The sequence below is a fragment of the Belonocnema kinseyi genome, chromosome 6 (assembly GCF_010883055.1).
Source record: "Belonocnema kinseyi isolate 2016_QV_RU_SX_M_011 chromosome 6, B_treatae_v1, whole genome shotgun sequence".
Classification (NCBI taxonomy): Eukaryota; Metazoa; Arthropoda; class Insecta; order Hymenoptera; family Cynipidae; genus Belonocnema; species Belonocnema kinseyi.
In genome coordinates this window covers 65,097,431-65,118,411 of record NC_046662.1, presented here as the reverse complement: position 1 = coordinate 65,118,411, position 20,981 = coordinate 65,097,431, and the positions used below count along the sequence as shown (strand labels likewise).

Genomic DNA, 20,981 nt, shown 5'->3' with positions numbered 1-20,981 from the left:
CTTGGATAGAATAGCTAAAAGTTATAGTTCAAGAAATAATTTTGAATTAAAAAAGAAAACGAATTTCCAACGAAATAGTCAAATTTTCAACCAAATAATTGAAATTTCGACAAAAAAAAATGTCTACTAAGTAGATTAATTTTCTACTAAAATAAACCAATTTTCAACTGAAAAAAAAAATTAAAAACTGATCTATGAAAAACGAATCTTCAACTGAAAAGATCAATCTTTAACCAAAAATCGAATAATTCACGTTTTTAGTTTTAAACAAATATTTTTTAAATATAAAAAATACATTTTCACCAAATAATTGAATTTTCGAACAAAATAATTGATTTTTAACTAAAAAAAGATTCATTTCTAGCCCAAAATAAATGTATATTTTTGGTTTTAATAAAAAAAAATTTTCAGTAAAGTAGTTGATTTACCAGTTAAAAATATGAATTTTTCTCCAAGAAGATTAATATTCTAAAATAAGACGACTTTTCAAGAAAATAGTTCAATTTTCTAACAAAAAAAAAATACTTTTGAACCAGAAAGTTAAATTTTCAACCAAATAATTGAATTTTCGACAAAAACATCAATTTTCTAAAATGGAATATTGATATTTTTAATTTTTTAAAAATACTTTTCAACTATAAAAAAAAATTTTAACTAAAGAAATGAATTTTTAACCTTAAACAGAATAGTTAAAGTTACAGTTCAAAACATAATTTTAAATTAAAAAAAAAATTTCTACTCAGAAGATTAATTTTATAGTAAAAAAAGACAAATTTTCAACTGAAAAAAATCAATTTAAAAACTGATCTATAAAAAACGAATTTTCAACTGAAAACATCAATCTTTAAACAAAAATGGAATAATTATCGTTTTTAGTTTAAAAAACAATATTTTTTAAGTATAAAAAATACATTTTCACCGAATAATTGAATTTTCGACCATAATAATTAATTCTTAACTAAAAAAGATTAATTTGTAACTCAAAATGAATGTATATTTTTATTTAAAAAAAAATCTTTTTAACAAACAAAAAAAAGAATTTTCAATAAAGTAGTTAATTTACCAGCTAAAAAGATGAATTTTTCTCCAAGAAGATTAATATTCTAAAATGACGAATTTTCAATAAAACGCATAGATTTTTAATCAAATAGTCGAATTTTGAACAAAAAAAAGATACATTTTTAACCAAACATGTAATGTTAAATTTTCAGTTAAAACAAAATTAATTTTCAAAGAAAAAAAAATTAATAGTTTCAAATTCCCTGATCTACCATCTACCATCTACTTGATAAAATTCTACCTTCCCGCTCAAACGAAAATTAAAATCAAAATCTGCCCGCCTCGCGAGCAGATTCTCATCGCTCGCAAGTTTGAGCGCGCAACGGTTGAATCTCGCGCTTCGCGCTCGGATATTTATTCTTTGCATTTGGAATGCTTGAAAAAAACTTTATGAAAAAAATCTCTTTTAGATGGCAGTATTTATGTGCGTCTTCATATTCTGAATTGTCTACTTAATTAAGTATATTCAAAGATTAAGTTTCTCAAAGCTCTGTAGGCTCTGAGGTACACATTCTCATCGTGACACTCGAGCTGCGCGCTCGATTTCCGACAGTCATTTGTAAAGAGGTTTTGTTGGATTTTTTTCTCGTAACTTTCGTCGTTCTTCCACACATTTTTTTTTATTTTACTTTTTTCAACGTTATTTTTCACGAATAAAACAAAAAGTACACGTCCTATCAAGAAGTGATTCTTAACGAAATTGTAGATCTTTTTTGGAATAACCATTTTTGTTAATTCATCTTTTTTTGTATCCTACATAGTTTGTCCACAAAATGGAATTTTTTATTTTCCATTATTTTTGGTGCAATCAAAATTTGAATTTTCGATTTTTGAAGAAAATCCAAAAATTGTTTATGATAATCTTGTAGGGATTCCAAAAAGAAATGTTTTTCTTCTCTTGACTTTTTTTTTATATCGTGCGTTTTTCGGCTTCAAATTTTGATTTTCGGTTGATTAAAAAAATTTTGAAAACGCTAAAACTCTGAGAATTTTATTTTTATCGAAAAAAGTCATTGGGATAAATTGTTTGTTCTTTTCAATACTTTAAATATCCGTACATAGAGTTTTCAAATTCAAAAAAAAGTGGTCTGAAAAATTTTCAAAATGCGCTCACTTTTTGAATTTTCATCAAAAATGGCCGGTTAACGAACTCTTCCTCTCTTTTAGGACCTAGAAAAAGTGTGCCAAGGATGGATTTGATTCGTTCATTTTTTCGAGAGTTATCGTGTTTAAGGACGGACGGACAGACAGACAGACGCCATCGTGAAAACCTGATTTTCGGATTCAGGGGGTCTCGAAACGTGGAGATCCGTTGAAAAAGTGTGATGTCAAATTTCCGACAATTCTAATACTTTCTCAATCATAAATGATGCGAATGTATAAAAAAAGAAAGTTCGAAGCAGGAAACTGAGATTGCAAATAAGTTCGAAACGAGTTTTATTTGAAACTATTTATAGCTTTTCTGCACATCTCTCAATTACATTTTACAATGGAAACAACAAAATGTATCCTGTGTCACATTGATCATGCAAATCAGTTAAACATATTTCTTTTTCTTTCTATAATTTATTTCTTTATTTCCTTCGTTAATACGATTTGTTTTTTTTTTAATATTATTATATTATATGTATATCTACTACTTACACGTTATATTATTAATTACCAGGTTTAATATATAATTATATAATATAATCATATATTTATAATATATGTATAATTATCAATCGATCTTCTTTTCCTCTCCTCTCCCCTTCTCTCTCCTATCTCTCTCCAATAATTATAATTCACAATATTCAAATAATTATATGATATATCAATACAATAACAACTTGCGACGGAACCGCATGCGACGCGGCTCATGTTTCAAACAAATATTACATTCGTTCAAGTTTTTACTAGTCTTGGGATTTGATTTAGAAAATACAGTGCAAGGACATAAAAAAAAAGAGTTCGATAATTATAACTTTTGGGAATGTCCTTTGGAGGAAAAAAATAATCCTTTCGGTCGTGTCCATCTAATTTAATGCTTTTAACTAATACTTATACGTATCTCTAATGGGACCCAAAAATGTCAGACACTCGTGATACCTCAGAAATTATGCTGTCCGAATAAAAATCGCGTCGTCGTCAATAAACGCCGATTTTTGTCGTAAAGTTTCCCGGGGCAACTGGATAATATTGTCCACATCGGCGAGACACATTCATCGCGTATCTAGTGTTAATCTTCTTAGCCGTGAAACAAGAGGCAATTCTCGTTTCCTAAGAGTTCCATAGAAAAACAGGCTGTATTTACTAAAGTATACTACACTGCTTCTTACATGATAGTCGAAACGATTTTACAATTGGTTTCTGCATCTCGTATTCAAGGCAATATCGATATTCAAACAAGAGACAAACTCATTCGTGCTAAATGAATTACAAAAACAGGATAAAGTGTTTACAAAATATTTTTACAATTTTACTTAAGCTGATATTAAAAAAAAAAAATACCCTAAACTTGCGCTTTCTCTACTTTCAAATCTCTGGCATATATTTTTTTTTCAATACCGATCTGAGTTGTCTCGGTAAAACAATAGCGAGTTTTCATTGTACGAGAGGCGCAATAAATCTTGGAACAAGATTCGTTGAAATCAAAGACTTCCGGAGTCATATATATATATATTTTTTTCTTCTTTCAATTTACGTTTAATGAAACATTTTTTTCACCTTACTGGACAAGTAACAAAAACGACGGAACAATAACAGATAGTCAAGCTGCTACACTGGAATTTAAGTTAAATCAACGAAAGTTTTAACAAGCACATACTGTCCTAAAACCTTAATTCCTCCAATAATTAAATTTTAAAAAACCGAAAGAGACCTCTAATTAGATGACTGGAGTCATTTATTATCTATCCGATTTTTTTTATTTTTCTTCAGGAATATCAAATAAATTCCTGACGTGAGTCGTGAGGTGTTTCAAGTTTCGTGTACATCAAGATATCGATTGCTTATTTGAAAGAACAAAGTTTTTTTTTTGTTTTTTTTTTTGTTTGTTTGTTTGGAAGAGGGACGACATGGAGTATTTCGGAAGTCATGTCACAAGCAAACTGCACACACGCCATGCAATCTTTTCTATACACGCGAATTCCCTTTATCCTTTAAAGAAGTTTTTCCTCAGCACTAAATGCAAACAACATCAAAAATTCATAACATCTTTTGAAAACTGAGTCTTCTTTTGGATATATATATATATTTTTTTTTTTGCTTTTGCGTACCGACAGACAATAAGCGTGGCTTAAATCTTGAGGAGGCTTTTTCAACCGAAATGATCATTCGAGATGGTCGAAAACCACATGATGAAATGGAATCTTGTATCTACAAATTTGCAATTAATATTTGGTATACGACGGGACGTCGTCATTTTTTCTAGCATTTATTATTAAAGACTGGTCTAAGCATAACGACGTCTGCTCGATAGTGACATTTTTCCAGCATTTATTTACGTCTAGGTCCTAAGGGCCTACTCTTGATCTATCTAAGCCTTATAGAAAAGTAAATGATGTTGTTGTTGCTGCTGTTGCTGTTGTTCGGTATTAGGAAATGAATTGTACAGTGGTTCTCACATGCCGTAACCCTGGTAGGCTGCTGCCGCGGGCGCATAAACACCCTGGGCTGGGGCTCCGTAGACACCTGGAGGCGCATATCCTGGTGCCATCATGCCCGGCCCTGCCGTCAGCATCAATTGCGGTTCAGCTGTAAACATAAGAGAGTTTTGCTTACTACAGGCCTCACAGTCCCGGTTCGCAAACATTTTTCACGGCCAATTAAATTTGAAAAAAAATCAAACTCTAAAGACAATTATTTTCCCATTGGAATGAATAAAAAATGAACTGCAAATTGAAGCACTCAAGATGGAACTCTTGAATTTTGCACTTTTAAAATTCAAGTTTAATGAGATATCGGCGGGGTAACCAGTTTATCTCCCAGGACAGTGGCGGACTGGCATGGGGGCGCATCTATTCCAAGGCGCCCCCCAAGCCATGCCAAAGCGCGCCCAAAAAGATAATATTGTTTAAACAAATAAATATATTTGACATAGCAATGGAAAGAGTGAAAATATTATCCAATAATACCTACGATTTACACTTGTACTCCTATAAGTAATACCAGTAAAGTAAGAAAAAGTTTCCTCCAATGTTTTTTTAACCATATCACACCTAAGAAATTCCCTAATTCACGTTTTGGATCCTATTTAAGAAAATATCTTTTAAATGAATAATAAATTATTCATATTAAAAGAGTAGAATTTGTTTCCGATGCAATCAAAAATATATTAATTTATTAAAAATGTATAGGACACCTAAATACATTTTTTAGGGGCGCCCGCTAATATATTGATTTTTTACATATACAGGGTGTCTAGAGATTCTTAGGAACAAGATTCAAGGTCTTTCAAGGTGGCCGTTTTAATCGACGAAATAAATTCCCGGTCATTTACCGGTTCGCAAACATTTTTTAACGGTCAATGAAATTTAAAAAATGGAACACCAAAGCTAAAAAAATTTCTACTTGATATAATAAAAACTGAGCTGCAAATGAAAGTACTCAAAGTGGAACTGTCAAATTTCGAACTTTTAAAATTGAAATTTAAAAGTTTTTAACTAAAAAATTTTGTTTTCAAATGCCTGATAATTTAAGCGTATAAAATTGAAGGTACTAACATTTTTCAATATAAAAAAATATAAACCGACGTTGTGATTTTTAATGTTCTGAATTAAAAAATCAATCAATAAACTTTAAAATTTTCAAAATTATATAATTTTAAGGAGTTTTAAGTTAGAAACATTAAATATTGAAAAATTGAAAAAAAGTTAACTGAACACTTTTTAAATTAGAAATTCAATTCTTTTCTTCTTAAATAGTATAACATCCTTGGAAAGCTTCAAAATTTTAATTCAAAATCTTGAGAAATCTAGAAGTTGTTTTAAATTGCTTTTAAATTTAAAATTATTTTGGAAATTTTTTCAGAACTTCTAAATATCTGTCAAAATTAATTGATTTTTTCTACAATTTTCAGAAAATCTTGTAAATTTTAGAAAAATTCTTCACAATTTGGATTTATAAATAACAATTAAACATTTATTATTTGTAGGCAAAATTTGAGTAATTTTAAAAGAGGTGTAGAAGTTTTGAAAAGATTCAAAATTAATGTAAAACTTCAAAATAACAAATATCTTTTAAGATTCTTAGGAAAATTAAAAATTATTTTTCATCTTGAAAAATTATTTTTTTAATCTTTTTAAAACTCCTAAATATCTCTTAAAACTACTCAAATTTTGTCTAAAAATGTTCATTTGTAAATTATAAATCAAAATTTTTAAATTTCACTTACAAATTAGGCATTTTTTAAATAAAAGAATTAAAATTATTACGTTCAAAGTTTAAAGGCTCCTCGAAATTTTAACAATCAAACAATTGAATGTTTTAGACTAAATCAGTACTTTAAATTAATAAAATCCTTTAATTAAGAATATATTATTATGAAGTTATTTTTAAGTGGAAAATAGTTTCTAAACTTTCAGTCACATGTTCACATTTGTTTAATGACTAAGACTTTCAAATTTAAACCGTTTAAGTTTTAACGTTTAAATCTGAAAATTCTTAAATTTTGAACTAATTTAAAATCTTATTCTCAAATCATTTTTGTTCACTTTTTATTACTTAAAGTACAGATAAATTTAAAAAAAAATTTATTTATAAAATAAAAATGTTTTTTTATCCAAAATTATCAACATCAAAGTTTTTAAAGTAAAATAATTTTGAATTACGTATTGTAAGCTAAATAATAGCATAATTGAGAAACCATAACAATTCCACTAATTATTTAAAAACTGTTGAAATCGAATGTGGACAGATTGTTCTTCCACAAATTTTATAAATTCCCGGTGAAAAAAAATGTACTGCCATTTCCCGGTTTTTCCCGGCCTCAACAAATTCCCGGTCATTTCCCGGTTTTCCGGTCCAGCGTCCACCCTGGTCTTCCAGGTTTTCCAAGACAAGAAATCAAAATTTTCCAGGTCTCCTTTTTTACGTCAAATAATGAAATGAACGTTTGTCATACATGTAAAAAATGAGCCATTTCATTTTTTATTCGCCAAAAATTTCTAAAGAAAGCCGAATCGTAAATAAACAAATTCTTCTTTTTTCGAACATGAGTCGTCTTTCTGAAATCTTTAGTAATATTTTTTAATCTTTTGAAATCTTTGTGAATTATTACTAATCTTAGGTAAAGCTTGAAATTTCGGTGAAATCTTTGAGAAACCTTTTGGCAAATGAAACCTTTTGAAATCGCTCAAAATCTTTGAAATTTTTTGAAATCCTTATGAATTCTTTAAAGAAATTGTGAAATCTTCTCTAAGTCTTTTGTATTCGTTTGAAATCACTGGAATATTTGAAATCTTTGTTAAATCTTTTGAAATCTCATACCAAATTTTGAAATGTTTGTCAATCTTTAAAATATTTTTGAAATGTTTCTTTAATCTTTGTTCGTGAAATCTTTTCTGTTCGTTTTAAATTATTAAAATCTTTTCAAATCTTCTCAAATTTGTTGAAACCTTTTGAAATTATTAAAAGTACCCTTGTTGGAATCTTTGAAACTCTTGAAATCTTTTGAAATCCTTAAGAATTCTATAAAATATTTGGAAAATCTTTCGGAAATCTTTTGTAATCGTTTGAAATCTTGTAAAACATTTTTAAATCGTTTAAAATCTGTGAAATAGATTGAAATTCGTAAAATTCTCGTACTGCAATATTCGAAATCTTGGCGAAATTTTCGAAATCTTTTAAATCTTTGTGAAATCTTTTGAAATATTTGTCAATTCGTTGGAATTATTTAAATTATCACAAATCTTAGTGAAATCTTTTGATATCTTCTAAATTTTTTTGAAATTGTTTAAAATCTTTGAAATGTTTTAAAATCTTAGAAATGTTTGAAATCTTTGGGAAATTTTTGTGCAAACTTTTTAATCTAGTTTACACGCCTTCCTTGAATGTTTGAAATCCTTGAGATCTTTGTGAAATCTTTTCAAATGTTTATAAAATCTTTCTTGAATCTTTGTTTGAAAAATATTTTGTATTCGTTGAAGTCATTGAATTATTTGAAATATTTTAAAATCTTCTAAAATATTTCAAATCACCCGTGAAATCTTTATGAAATGTTAGTTATTTAAAGTGTTTTGAAATATTTCGAAATCTTTAGAAATCTTTTGTAACATTTGAAATCTGTTGTAAACGATTTGTTTCTTTCATAATAGACTAAAAGATTTAAATTACTCTTCGCATTTCGATAAAATTACTATTTTAAAAGAAAAAGAAAAAAAATAATAATTAAAATTCAAGGTTTTCGTGAAAAAATCAAAGAGATTTCCAGGTTTTCAAGGTTTTCAAGGTCACTAGACACCCTGAATATATTAGCTTTCAATGACGCCTATACGTACCTTAAAGGAGTTTCCAGATCAACTTATTTATGTAAAAAGTTTGACTCCATTTTAGCTTACAAATATGAAAAAGGGTAACTCATTTAATTTATTATCAAATGTCGACTAATTATCGGCTGTATTTAATTATTTTAGTAATTGTTAAGTTAAAACTCAATTTTTATATTAAATTGACTACTTATTAGTCGAAATTTTATTTTAAACAAGTTACTAGCTTACATTTCAAGAGTTCGAATCAAAAGATATATTTCTTTAATGCATGGGACAAAACTTTATTTTTATGATATCTTTGTAATGAATAGTAATTCCTATCATTTTATTATGTCATTGAATAATTCTTTAAAAATAAAAACTATTTTTCAACTACACTTTTATAGAAAAAATTAGTTTTTACAAAGATATTAGCAAAATAGGACACAAATAGACCGAATTCCATGTATTTGGTCTATTGTTTTCCGCTCAGCACTTAACTAAGTAAAGTTAACTAATGGCGGAAGTGAAAATACCTAATTATTAGATTATAGTAGAGTTTTGAGCCGGTTAAAATTACTTTGAGAACGGTAACGAGAATGAGAATATTACCGAGAAATAAATTCTCTGAGAATTTATGAGAATCTCAGAATTTATTTTAATAAATAGAAAATTGAATTTTTCTGTTAACTTTTCGGTTGACAATTCAACTCTTTTCTTGAAAGTTTGTCTTTTTTATTTTAAGGTTGACCTGCTTTAGCAGAAATTAAATCTTTTTTTGATAAAAATGCAACTGTTTCGTTAGAAATTAAGCAATTATAGTATTTTCTTGAAAATTTAACTATTTCGTAGAAAATTTATTTTTTGTTTATATTTTATATTTTGGTGTTGAAAAATGAACTGAAATATTTTCTAGATAAAAGTTACTTTTATAAAAAAAAAATTGTTTTTTATTACAAATTCATCTGTTCTAATACAAAATTGATCTTTTTTGTATAAAAATGAAACTATTTGGTTGAGAATTTAACTATTTAGTTAAAAACTTATCCTTTTAGCTTGGAAAAATTCGTCTTTTTGAATTGAAAATTCAATTTATTCGTAGAAAATTATTTTTTTCTTACAAAACTTCAATTATTGATGTTACTGAGTTAACTGGAATCTTTTTTAGATGAAAACTCAACTTTTTTGTAATACAAAATTCTTCTGCTTTAAGATAAAATTCATATTTTTTGATAAAAATGCAACTATTTGCTAGAGAATTCAACAAATACGTTAAAAAGTCATCCTTTTTGGTTAAAAATTTGTCTTTTTGGATTGAAAATTCAATTTTTGTTTGTAGAAAATTATTTCTTGTTAAAAAAATTCATAGTTTGATCGTGAAACCTCGATGAAAATCTTTTTCAACAGAAAATTCAACTATTTTTTTGAAAATTTATCATTTTGATTTAAAACATGAAGTTTTAAATCAACTTTTTGGTTTAAAATCGTTCTTCTTTGCTTGTAATTCAACTAATTTGTTTAAAACATTTGGCAAAATCGCTTTGTTAAGAAATCACCTTTTTTGTTAAAGATTTATATTTTAAGTTGAAAAGTTATCTCGTTGGTTATAAGTTTAATTATCTTGTCATAAATTAATCTTTTTTAATTGAAACTTAAACTACTTGGGTTAAATTTAAACTACATTGTGAAATTTTTCTTTATTGAAGGCTTATGTCTGGTTGAAAATTTAACTGTTTGGTGGAAAATACTTTTTCTATTTTGGTTTCGAATCCATTATTTAACAGATAATGTAACGTTCCATTTTGTTAATATTAAATTTTTTTAGTTAAAAATTCGCCTTTTTTTTGTAGAAAATGATTTTTTAGTTTGAAATTTCCTTTTTTTTGCGTAAAAATGCATCAGTTTCGTGGAAAATTGAGTTTTTGTAAAGAAAATTTGTCTTCTGGTTTGAAGGTTTAATAATTCAAATAAACTTTTATATATTTTTTGAGTTAAAAATCTTTATTTGTTGGAAATGTGTTTTTTTTGGTTATAAAATTATTTTCTTTTGTTGTAAAATTTCATTTCTTTGTTGATTAAAATATAAACTATGACACTTTTTCGTTAACAATTTGCCTTTTTGGGTCGAATATTCAACTATTATGTTAAAAATTAAATTATTTTGTTAAAGGGTATTGTTAAAATACTTATTTTTTTAAATAAATGGATACATTTGAAAATTTTTAATTTGTATATAAAACAATGTTTTATTCCGCTTATAAAATTAAGACTATTATATCAAATGCATAATACGTTTATTTTTGTACCTCGGCCTAGGATTGCTTATTTAGTTATTGCAAAATAAAATACAAATTTTATTTATAAAGATTAATGTGATATTCTTGGTCATTATTTTTCTCTAAATTATATTCTCAGCTACCCTGGAAAATGTATCGTTTCAATCAACTTATAATATTATTAAAAAAATTAAATTTTTCATTTCTAATGCTATTTTTTTTAATTAAAATTAAACTTAAAATAAATACTACGCGTTCCATAAAAATGATGAATAATGAATGTGCAGCGGTTTTGTGGGTCAATACAGTTTGTCCATTTATTTTCTTTGTAGTTTGTGTCTTTTATAAAAAAAAATTAATTTTTTTTTTACTTTTTATGTTTCTTTTTTATGAATAAAACAAAAGCTACGAATGGTATCAAAACGTGATGACCAAATTTGTATTTTTCTTTGAAAACACCATTTTTTTATTCAACTTTTTTGTAACTTGTATATCCCAGGAGATCCTAGGGATATCGCAATTAATATCGTACGGGGCGGAAATCTCGATATCCTAAGGATATGCCAAGGATACCATTTTGTTGTGATGAAAAAAAATTCTAATCCTGAATCTTGAAACTTAAACAAATTCGAACTTCATTAAAAACTGAAAAAATTCATAGAAACCGAAAATTGTGATATTAAAATTTTTTACATGTATTTTTTACATGTAATATTTCAATTAATTTAAGTAAATTAAAATTATATAAAAACTAATAATTTTTAAATGGCTAATTAAACTTTCTGAAATTCAGCCAAATACATTTTAGCTACAAAACCTTCCCTTAGAACTATTATTCACTATTGAAATTATCCAATAAAATATTTTTCAATTTAAAATTATTTATTTGTTTAAATCTTTAAATAAAAACCGGAAAATTTTAAGATATTACATGTAAAATTAACAAATTCAAAACTGACTATTAAGGCTTAGAATATGAATTTTGGAATATTTAATAGCGAAATGGTCTTGTGACTTTAAATAATTATTTGAATTTGAAACTACAATATTGTGAAATTTTAAATTTAAACCCTCCAAGAATTAATACAGAAATTAATTTGAGAAATTAAAAATTTTTTAGAATAGCCCAATCAAAGCCAAAATTTTTAATTAAAATTATCGAAATTTTAAAGACAATAAGTATATTATTAATAAGTATAATATCAGGAAGTATTAAATGCCATTCAAAACGACTGAATAGATTTTTTTTACTAATAAATGTAATTTCTGACCAAAAAAAATCACTGCCATTTGCACCGTTCAAAATTACAGAATTTTAAATATTGTGCGAAACATTGTGAACGATTAAATTTTAATTATTCTAAACACTTTGAAAATTATAGGCTTTCTAATTGGGAACTTTACAAAAATTACAAAACGCAAGTACTTAAAATGATTCGAAATTCACATAATTTTTCAGAATAAAAAATCCTTCAATTTTCTCAGCATACTAAAGAAAATGTTTTTGTTCTTTCAAAGGCTTTGCCCTTCAAAATTCTTAAAAGCTTATGCATTTTTTGTTCAAAATCTGTCAAAATCTACATTTTAAAAAAAATTAGACCAGGGCTATTTGCACCGAAATTTGTATACGAATAGATGAATTTTCTCGGAACACACACTTTATTTAAATTATTTCAAGTTTGAAATTTTGAACCTTTTCAAAACCTCTAAATATTTCTAAAAATTTATCGAATTGTTCTACAAATAATAAGACTTCAATTGTTATTTATACATCAAAATTCCACAATTTCACTTTGAAATGAATCATTTTTAAAACAGAACAATTAAAATCGCTACGCTCAAAGATTAAAAGCTTCTTGAAATTTCAAACAATTCAGTTTCAAATTATGTACTTTTTTGCGACTAAGGCTTTTGAATTAGTTTATATTTACAGTTAATCAAATAACATTTTTATATCAATAATTTTCAATTCGAAACGCTTTTAATTTTTAATTGTTTAAGTCTTCCAAGACTGCATTTTTAAATTCTTTAAACTAAAAATTTACATTTGCAAAATAAAAATTGACAATGGGAAATTTTGTTAAGTAAAAGATTTTCGAATGATCCATTGTAAACTGAATGACATCATGATTAAAGAAGATCAAAATTCAACTAATTATTTTTTTTTAAATTGTTAAATCGAACTTGGACAGATTTTCCTTCTAAAATAAAGTATAAATTGGCACACGAAAATTGAGAAATTGAAGGCAAAAGAAGTTTGCAAATGATTTATGTTGATAGATATCATTTATATTAAATTAAGAAATCTAACAATTTTGAATAGAGATAAATATTTTAATTATAAACGTGCTAAATTATGTCTGAAAGTCTATCCCGAAGTTTTGTTTTCACTTGATAACGCTTATATTTTAGGATATAAAAATTTCTTAAACATTATTAGAAATCTATATAAATGAAAAAATTATTGATTTTTATTCCTTTTTAACTGTTAACAAAAGCACAATAACGTTAACTGTACGTAAGTTAACAAAATTTTGTCACTCAAGAAAACTAGGCAACTTTAAAGAAACTTGTTTAATGAATAATATTTATGAAAATATTATTTATTTTTATTTCGTTATGGTATGTATATTATGACACTTTGTGAAGTGTTTTAAACATCTTTCAATGCATTTTTATAAAGTAAAACAATATCAAATTTACTGCAGCACTTACATATTATAAAATCTTATATGTCCTGAAATTCTCGGGAATGATTAAAAATACCTTGAGAGCTTTTAAAATCCCCTAAAATCATTGAAAACCTCCGAAATTTTATAAAATCCCTTTGAATCTTTACAGTGTTTTAAATCCGTATAGATCCTATAAAATTATTACATATATTCCAAAATTCTTTAAAACTCAATGTTGATTTTGCTTTAAATCCCTTAAAATCATTCAAATCTTTAGAATTTTTCTATTCTTTTAAAAATGACTTAGAATGTTTTAAAAGATCCTGAAATATTTCAAATCCTTTAAAATCTTTTGAGATCCCTTCAAACTTTTTAAATACCTTAACAAATTCTTGGATGTTTTAAAATACACCCTAAAATAAAAAAATGGTCAAATCCTTTGGATACCCTTGAAACTTGTGAAAGTTTTTTGAAATTCTTTAAGATTAAAAAAAAATTACAATTTAATACTAATAATACTAGGAATACTAAAATTTAGAACTCAGTTCATAAAATGCCTATCTTAAATTTGATACCTAATTTAAAAATTTTAATAACAATTATTATTAAAACAATTTTATCAAAAATCTTTAGTTACATTGCTCAAAAAGATTTAAATTATTAAAAACAAATTGTAAATAAATTTCCGCATAATGGAAAATTAGAAATAAATTAATTTTAATCGCACAATTTGCAATGTAATAATATAAAATTGTAATATTAAGTGAAAATTTGTAGTAACTTTTGTAAGTGTTCGAATTCTAGCAAAAACTTTTAGATTTTAGTAGAATTATTTTTGTAATTTTCAAAAGTTTTTTTTTCTTTTTTAATTTGTAGACAATTCTACAAATGATTCTACTAGGTAGTGCAATTTTTTTCAAGAATACAGACACTTCCAATTTTTAAAAAATTAAAATTTTATACTTTATTGTGATCTATCGATTGGCGTTTTTAATTTTCAATCAATCATAGTTTATTGCAAATTTTTGATTGGCCACAATTCGCTTTCGTTTTGAATTGACCTACTTACATTTTAAAATTACAGGGAAAAATCTGAAGTACAATAAAAAAAGTCGTTTAAATTAGGACTTGAGCGTTTATAATCAATAGAAAAGCAGATTATTAATATGTTATAATAATAATAATAATAATAATAATAACAGTACTCACGCATGATCATAGGCTTATGCTCCTGATGATCAGTCTCTTCTAAACGTCGACTCTCAGCTTCTTCCAGCTTATCAACCTTAAAAACAAAACAAAAGGGTTAAAAAAGTGATTTTTTTCGAGAAACGGCGATTAAGATGGGGATTTAATTTATTACTAGAATTTAAGAAATAAAACAGTTACATTAATTTACATAAAATTAGAATGAATTTAGAGGAATTTAAGATCAAAGAGAAGAATTCAAGGAAATTCATAAAGATTCAAGATGAATAAAAAAAAATCGAAAGATTTGAAAATAATTTTAAAATATGAAAAAACTTCATTGAATCAAGAGAACTGAAGACAATTTAAAAATATTTTAAAACGAATTTAGGAAAAATTAATAGGAAATCAGGGCGAATTCCAAATGAATTGCAAACAATATTATTTGAAAATCTCTTCAAATCTGTAAAATCCTACGAAACCCCTCACGTTTAGGAATCTTTTAAAATTTCCTCAAATATTTCGAATCTTTATATATCTTTTAAAAGCCCTCGAAACTTTTTGAAGCCCTTGCAAACGCCTGGGAATCTTTTACACTATCCTCAAATATTTCAAATCCTCTTAAATCCAATTTAATTACTGAAATCAATTCGTGAACAATTAATCGTGAATTCTTAATCGATTAATTCCTTGTAATTTTTTAAAAGAACCTAAAATATTTAAAATCGTTTAAACTCTTTAAATTTTTTAAAGCTCTTGAAAATGCCAAGGAATTTGAAAAAAAATACTTTAAAATATTTCAAATCCTTTGATCATTTTATAAACTGATCTTCAGGATCAGTAAAAAAAACGTTACATTTTTTTCAATCTATGGAATTAAATAGAATAGAATAAATTTAGAGGAATTCACGTTAACAACAAAATTCAAGAGAATTTTTCGTGAATAAATTCTTTAAAACCCACTGAAATATGATCAAATCCTCTCAAATTCGATGACGCTAATTTCCGAAATCCTGAGAAATGTATTAAAATACATTGTGAGTTTTAAAATTCCCTACAATAATTGAAATCTTCGGAAATCTTATAAAATAATGACAAATATTTTAAAACCTCATACGTCCTGTAAATGTTTACATACCTTCCCAAATTCTAGAAAATTCTTTATCCTAAAATATTTAAAATGCTTTAAAATTACTTCAAATTAATGAAATTAATTTTAAAAATTCCTTGGAATATTTTTAAATGCCCTAAAAAACACTTCAAATTAAAAGCGTCTGAAAATGCTTCAGAAGTTTTATAAATATCCTAAAATCTTTAAAAATTCTTCAAATGATTTAAATCTATTAATTTTTTTTTTTTTAAATCTTTAAAAAGTTCCAAATTCATCTCTCGGGTTAAAAATTATTCTTTTTTTCGTTTTGTTGAAAATTTAACAGTTTTTTCAACGATTTTCTATCAATATAAAAAAATAGAAAATAAATAATTTACTCGGTGTCCCGCGATTCCTACCATTTCTACAGAAAGCAAAATCATAAATAGACAAATTGTTAATTTTTTGCAAACAAAACTTGTCTTTGTGAAGTTTTAAAATCTTTTAAAAATCTTTGTGAATTCGTTGAAATCTTTTGAAGTATTTAAAATCTTGAAATTGCTGTGGATTCCTTGAATTTTTTGAAATCCTTGTGACATTGGTTGAAATACTTGTGCAATCTTTCCTACATATTTTGCACTTATTTGAAATCACTGGAATATTTGAAACTTTTGTGAAATATTTTGAAATTTTCTAAAAAAATGTTAACTCGTTTAAAATCTTGGAAATTTTTTGTATATTGGCGTGCTGTACCTTTTTCGAAATCTTTAAAAATCTTTAAATTTTTTGAAATCCTTTTCGATTTTCCGAAATATTTGCGAAATCTATCGCATTCCTTTGAAATCACGGAAATATTTGTGAAATCTTTGGAAATAATGTAAACATTTTGAAAATTCTTTTAATCTTTTTAATGTTTTGAAATCTTTGAAATCTGGCGTACAGTAACCCTTTTTGAAACCTTTGAAATTCTTGAAATATTTTGAAATCTTTATCGATTCTTCGAAATATTTGTGAAATTTTTTGTAATTTTTTTTTCAAATCGCTGAAATATTTGCGAAATCTTTTGAAATGAAAAGTATTAAAAATATTTTTAATGTTTTGAAACCTTTGAAACCTGATGTATCTTTTAAGACATTTTGCTGAAATCTTTTGTCAAATCTTCTGAAATCTTGGTAAAATCTTTGAAATTCTTGAAATCTTTGTAAAATGTTTTGAAATCTTTGTGAAATCTTTTGTGTTCGTTTAAAATCATTGAAATCTTCTAAGATTTATTGAAACCTTTTGAAATTGTTTTAAATCCTCAAAATCTGGTGTAATATCCCCTTTTTTCGAATTTTTGACATCTGGTTTACTCTACCCTTTTTAAATTATTTAAAATCCTTGAAATTTTCTGAGTTTTAAAATCTGTGAAATATTCGAAATCTTTGAAATCTTGTCTTCAGGCCTTTTACAACTCCTTAAAACTTTTCTAAGCCTTTGAAATCCGTGAATTATTTTTGAAATTTTCAAAATCCTTTTAAATATTATAAAAGCTTTAAAATATTTGTAAATATCTTGAAATCTTTAGAACTATTTTGAAACCTTTTGAAATCTGGTGTATACTCAGAAACCGAGAAGTCAACCTCTTGAAAACTATCTTAAAAGCAAGAAATTATTAAAAAATTCTTAATCTCCTTAAATTTCTTAAAAGAAATTTAAGGAGATTTCCAGATTTTCAAGGTTTAAAAAAATCAAGGAGAATCCCAGGTTATCAAGGTCACTGGACACCTCGATTTAGGAAATATTTGAAACTGATATCATCAAAAAGAATTTGAAAGCGTCATCTTTTTTAATGCCGTGAATTTCTATGCATGATTAAAAAATAAAACGAAAACTTGTGAAAAAAAAAGAGAGGGACGGTGAATTGTTTCAAATTCTCGCCTTTCGGTATTTTTCTAATTTAAGGGTAAGAAAGTCAATTGGATAAAAAAAGGGGGGGGCGGACTGAAAGCGTTAAAAATTAAAAATCTCGCCTTACCTTGCTAATGTACTCTCGCGCGACTTGGATAAGGTAAGGCATTGCGAAGTGCAAAATTTTGTGTCTCCACGCAAGTTCCAAGATCACGTCTGGATGAAGTAAATCGTAACAGTGGAAAAGGCACGCCGCAAAGCAATCTTTCGACCCTCTCTCCAAGAACCACTCCAGCAACTCTTCCGCTACTTCGGCTTGACGAGATTCCGCCGCATACTCCATTGCATCTCTGTCCAAACAAATTAAAAACATCAACAAACACATCAGAAAAAAAAACGACCAACATTTAATCAAACTCAGGCCTCACATTCCCTATGGGACAAAAAGGATACTTTTTTCGCGCTTAAATGAAACAAATACAGCTTCAATTCAAATTAATTGAGTAAAAAACTTTTTAAAAAAATGCCATTGATTTCCGTAAAATTGAGTAATTTAAGGGGTCTTCTAGTGAGGTGAACCGACCATTAATGGGACAATGTAAAATTATGTCCAATACTATGGGACAATAATAAATATCGTTGAGTATCTTTTATATTCCAACATAAATTATAAAAGTAAAAATGTTCTATTATTTTTGAAGTTCTTTTAAATTTGTTATCACTATTTATTTTTTTCCTGACTGCTACAAAATTCGTCATTGTTTTTTTATTTCAAAACTATCCGCATAACTTTTACAGCATTGTATTATTAAAATTTCCTCCACTAAAAGAAAAAGTAATTTTTTCCACATTTGTAATACGTTTAAGAATAAAATTCATAACTTTATTAGCGATTTTATTCAATAACTTATGAATATTTTAATGTCCCGCATTTGGACAAATTTTTGGCGAAGTGGGCTAAACCGGGACGAGCTGTCGCTGACTGTCTCAGTTTCGGACACTTGAACGTGAGTTGCGAAATTGCGTTTCCATAATTGAGACGGTCGCTTTCGCCGTGTTTTTTAATTAAAATGTCGCAGTATCATTTTAGTGATATATTAAAAATATTGTTTATAAGACACAAACTTGCCGTTCAATTGATTATTTATCCTAAAAAAGTTGTTCAACGTAGCTTATTGAAACCTCCAATTCTCACCTCAAAGTTTCCCAACTGCTTCGGTAAGTAATCTAATATAGTATCTAATAAATTTAATTTTTAAACAAAAATGAGTAAATATGCATTAAAATTCAATAATCTAGATTTATATGAAATATTAATAAGATTAATATTATCGATTTCCTTTTTAAGACAAATTAAGTAAATTAACTTTTCTGTTGAAAATTTATATTTTGAAATTAAAAATATAACTGTTTTGAAGAAAACTCATCTTTTTCACTTGAAAATTCAACACTTTGGTTGAATTTTCTTTTTATTTCTTAACTAAAAAATGTTTTTTTTATAACATTTAAAATATTTTCTTGACAATTTGTGGTTTTGGTTCGAAAACGTATCTGTTTAATTATAAATATCATCTTTCTTGAGCAACAATGAAACTGTGGTTGAAAATTAATCTGTTTAGGTTGAAGATTCAGCAGTTTGATTGGAAATTCGTTGTTTTTTTAAATTAATTCGTCTTCTTTCAATATGTAATTAAAATCTTTTTTGGTTGAAATATAAAGTATTATATTTTTTAAATCAAAATTTAACTTTTTTGGTTAACCTAATACTTCAATTTTCTATTAATATCTTGAATTTTTAAATAAAAAAGACTAATTTTCTACCAAAAAAGATTAATTCTTATTGAAAAATATAATAGTTGATGTTTCAAACGAAAAATGTTTGAATTATAAATTAAACATGACATGATTTTTTAACCAAATAAGATTTTTTATTAAAAAAAGGGACAAATATTTTAACCAAATTTATTGATTTTCTACCTAAATAATATCATTTTTAACAAAACAGTTGTATTTTTCTCAAAGAAAAATATAATTTATAATTAAAATGACGAATTTTCGAACCAAAAAGGCGAACTTTCAACAAAATAGTTGAAATATTAATCAATACAGATTTTCAGTCAATAGAATTTTTAACCAAATAATAAAATTTGTAACCAAAAAATCGGAAACAGAAAAATGAAAATATTTTAGATTAAGGATTACAATAGCTATATCCCATATAAAATGTATTATAACATTTTAATTTTTACTATACTTTTTTACCAAAAACGTTGAAAAAAACACTATTTGTTTGCATTTTTTGGCCGCCATTGTTATTTTTGCATGTATATTTAATAAATGTATAGGGAACATAGCCATTGTCATGTTGAACCTAAGAAGAATTTGATTTTTCTATTTAAGATGACCCAGTTTAGAGATGTTTTCATCAAGCCGGACCTACCTACTTTTCGAGGCGTTGCGTTTGACTGGCATTTTAGTGTATAAAAAGTGTTAAAATTAATACAAAATTTTTTTAAAGAATTTCAAGATTGTATTTATTTAGCCCAAGAAATTTAAAAGAAAATCAACTAAATTGAGAAGAATTTATGAATATGAAAAAACTTCATACAGTTCAGTAAATTTAAAATTAGCTCATAAAAATGCAAGGGAATTGAAAAGAATTTGATGAAATGCCTAAGAATAATTCAAGTCAAGGTTAAAAGACTTCAGGTTCAATTAAATAAAAACTATTACAAATCCTAAGGACCCATTGAATTAAGTATTAGTCAGTAAATTTAGAAGAATTCAAACGAAATAAAAAAAAGAATTCCAAAGAATTTAAATGGAAAAAATCTCTCGAAAAATCCATTTATTTGAGTAAAATTTGCGTGAATATAGAGAAATTTAAGGAAAATGAGAAAAATTCGATAAAATTGATAAAATATGTAAATCAACCTAATAAACTATCACATGAATTCAAAACAATTTAAAAATATAAAAAATGTATTGAACTGAGTAAATTTGAAATGAGTATATGAAAATTAAAAAGAATTTAAAAGAATTTAAAAAATTTCTGTGTAAATTAAGAAGAATTCAGGATAAATTAATAAAAATACAGGGTGTGAATTCCTAAAAATAATTTCAAATCTCTTCAAATCATTACAACCTAACTCATTTATAATGAAAAAAGCAACTAATGACTACAAAAAAATTCAAGCTGAATTAAAAAAAAAATTTAAATATGACAAAAATGCATTGAACTGCGTATGTTTGAGGTTGAGTTTAGAAAAATTAAAAAGAATTCTAAAAAATGTGATGAAATTCCTAAGAATTTAAGGTAAGGTTTAAAGACTTCAAGATCAATTTAGCAAATTTTTTT

General features: G+C 25.9%; 1 protein-coding gene across 1 annotated transcript in view; it reads right to left on the bottom strand.

Moving 5' to 3' along the window:
• Window positions 1-2,479: 2,479 nt before the first annotated feature.
• Window positions 2,480-20,981, bottom strand: part of LOC117174954 (clathrin heavy chain) — a 53,051-nt gene continuing 34,549 nt past the window's right edge. The window contains exons 7-9 of the mRNA XM_033364421.1: window positions 17,751-17,973; window positions 14,665-14,740; window positions 2,480-4,794 (exon numbers count right to left, since the gene is read on the bottom strand). Coding sequence (XP_033220312.1) covers window positions 4,661-4,794; window positions 14,665-14,740; window positions 17,751-17,973 — 433 coding nt within the window. The 3' untranslated portion in view covers window positions 2,480-4,660. The remainder of the gene's footprint in view (window positions 4,795-14,664; window positions 14,741-17,750; window positions 17,974-20,981) is intronic.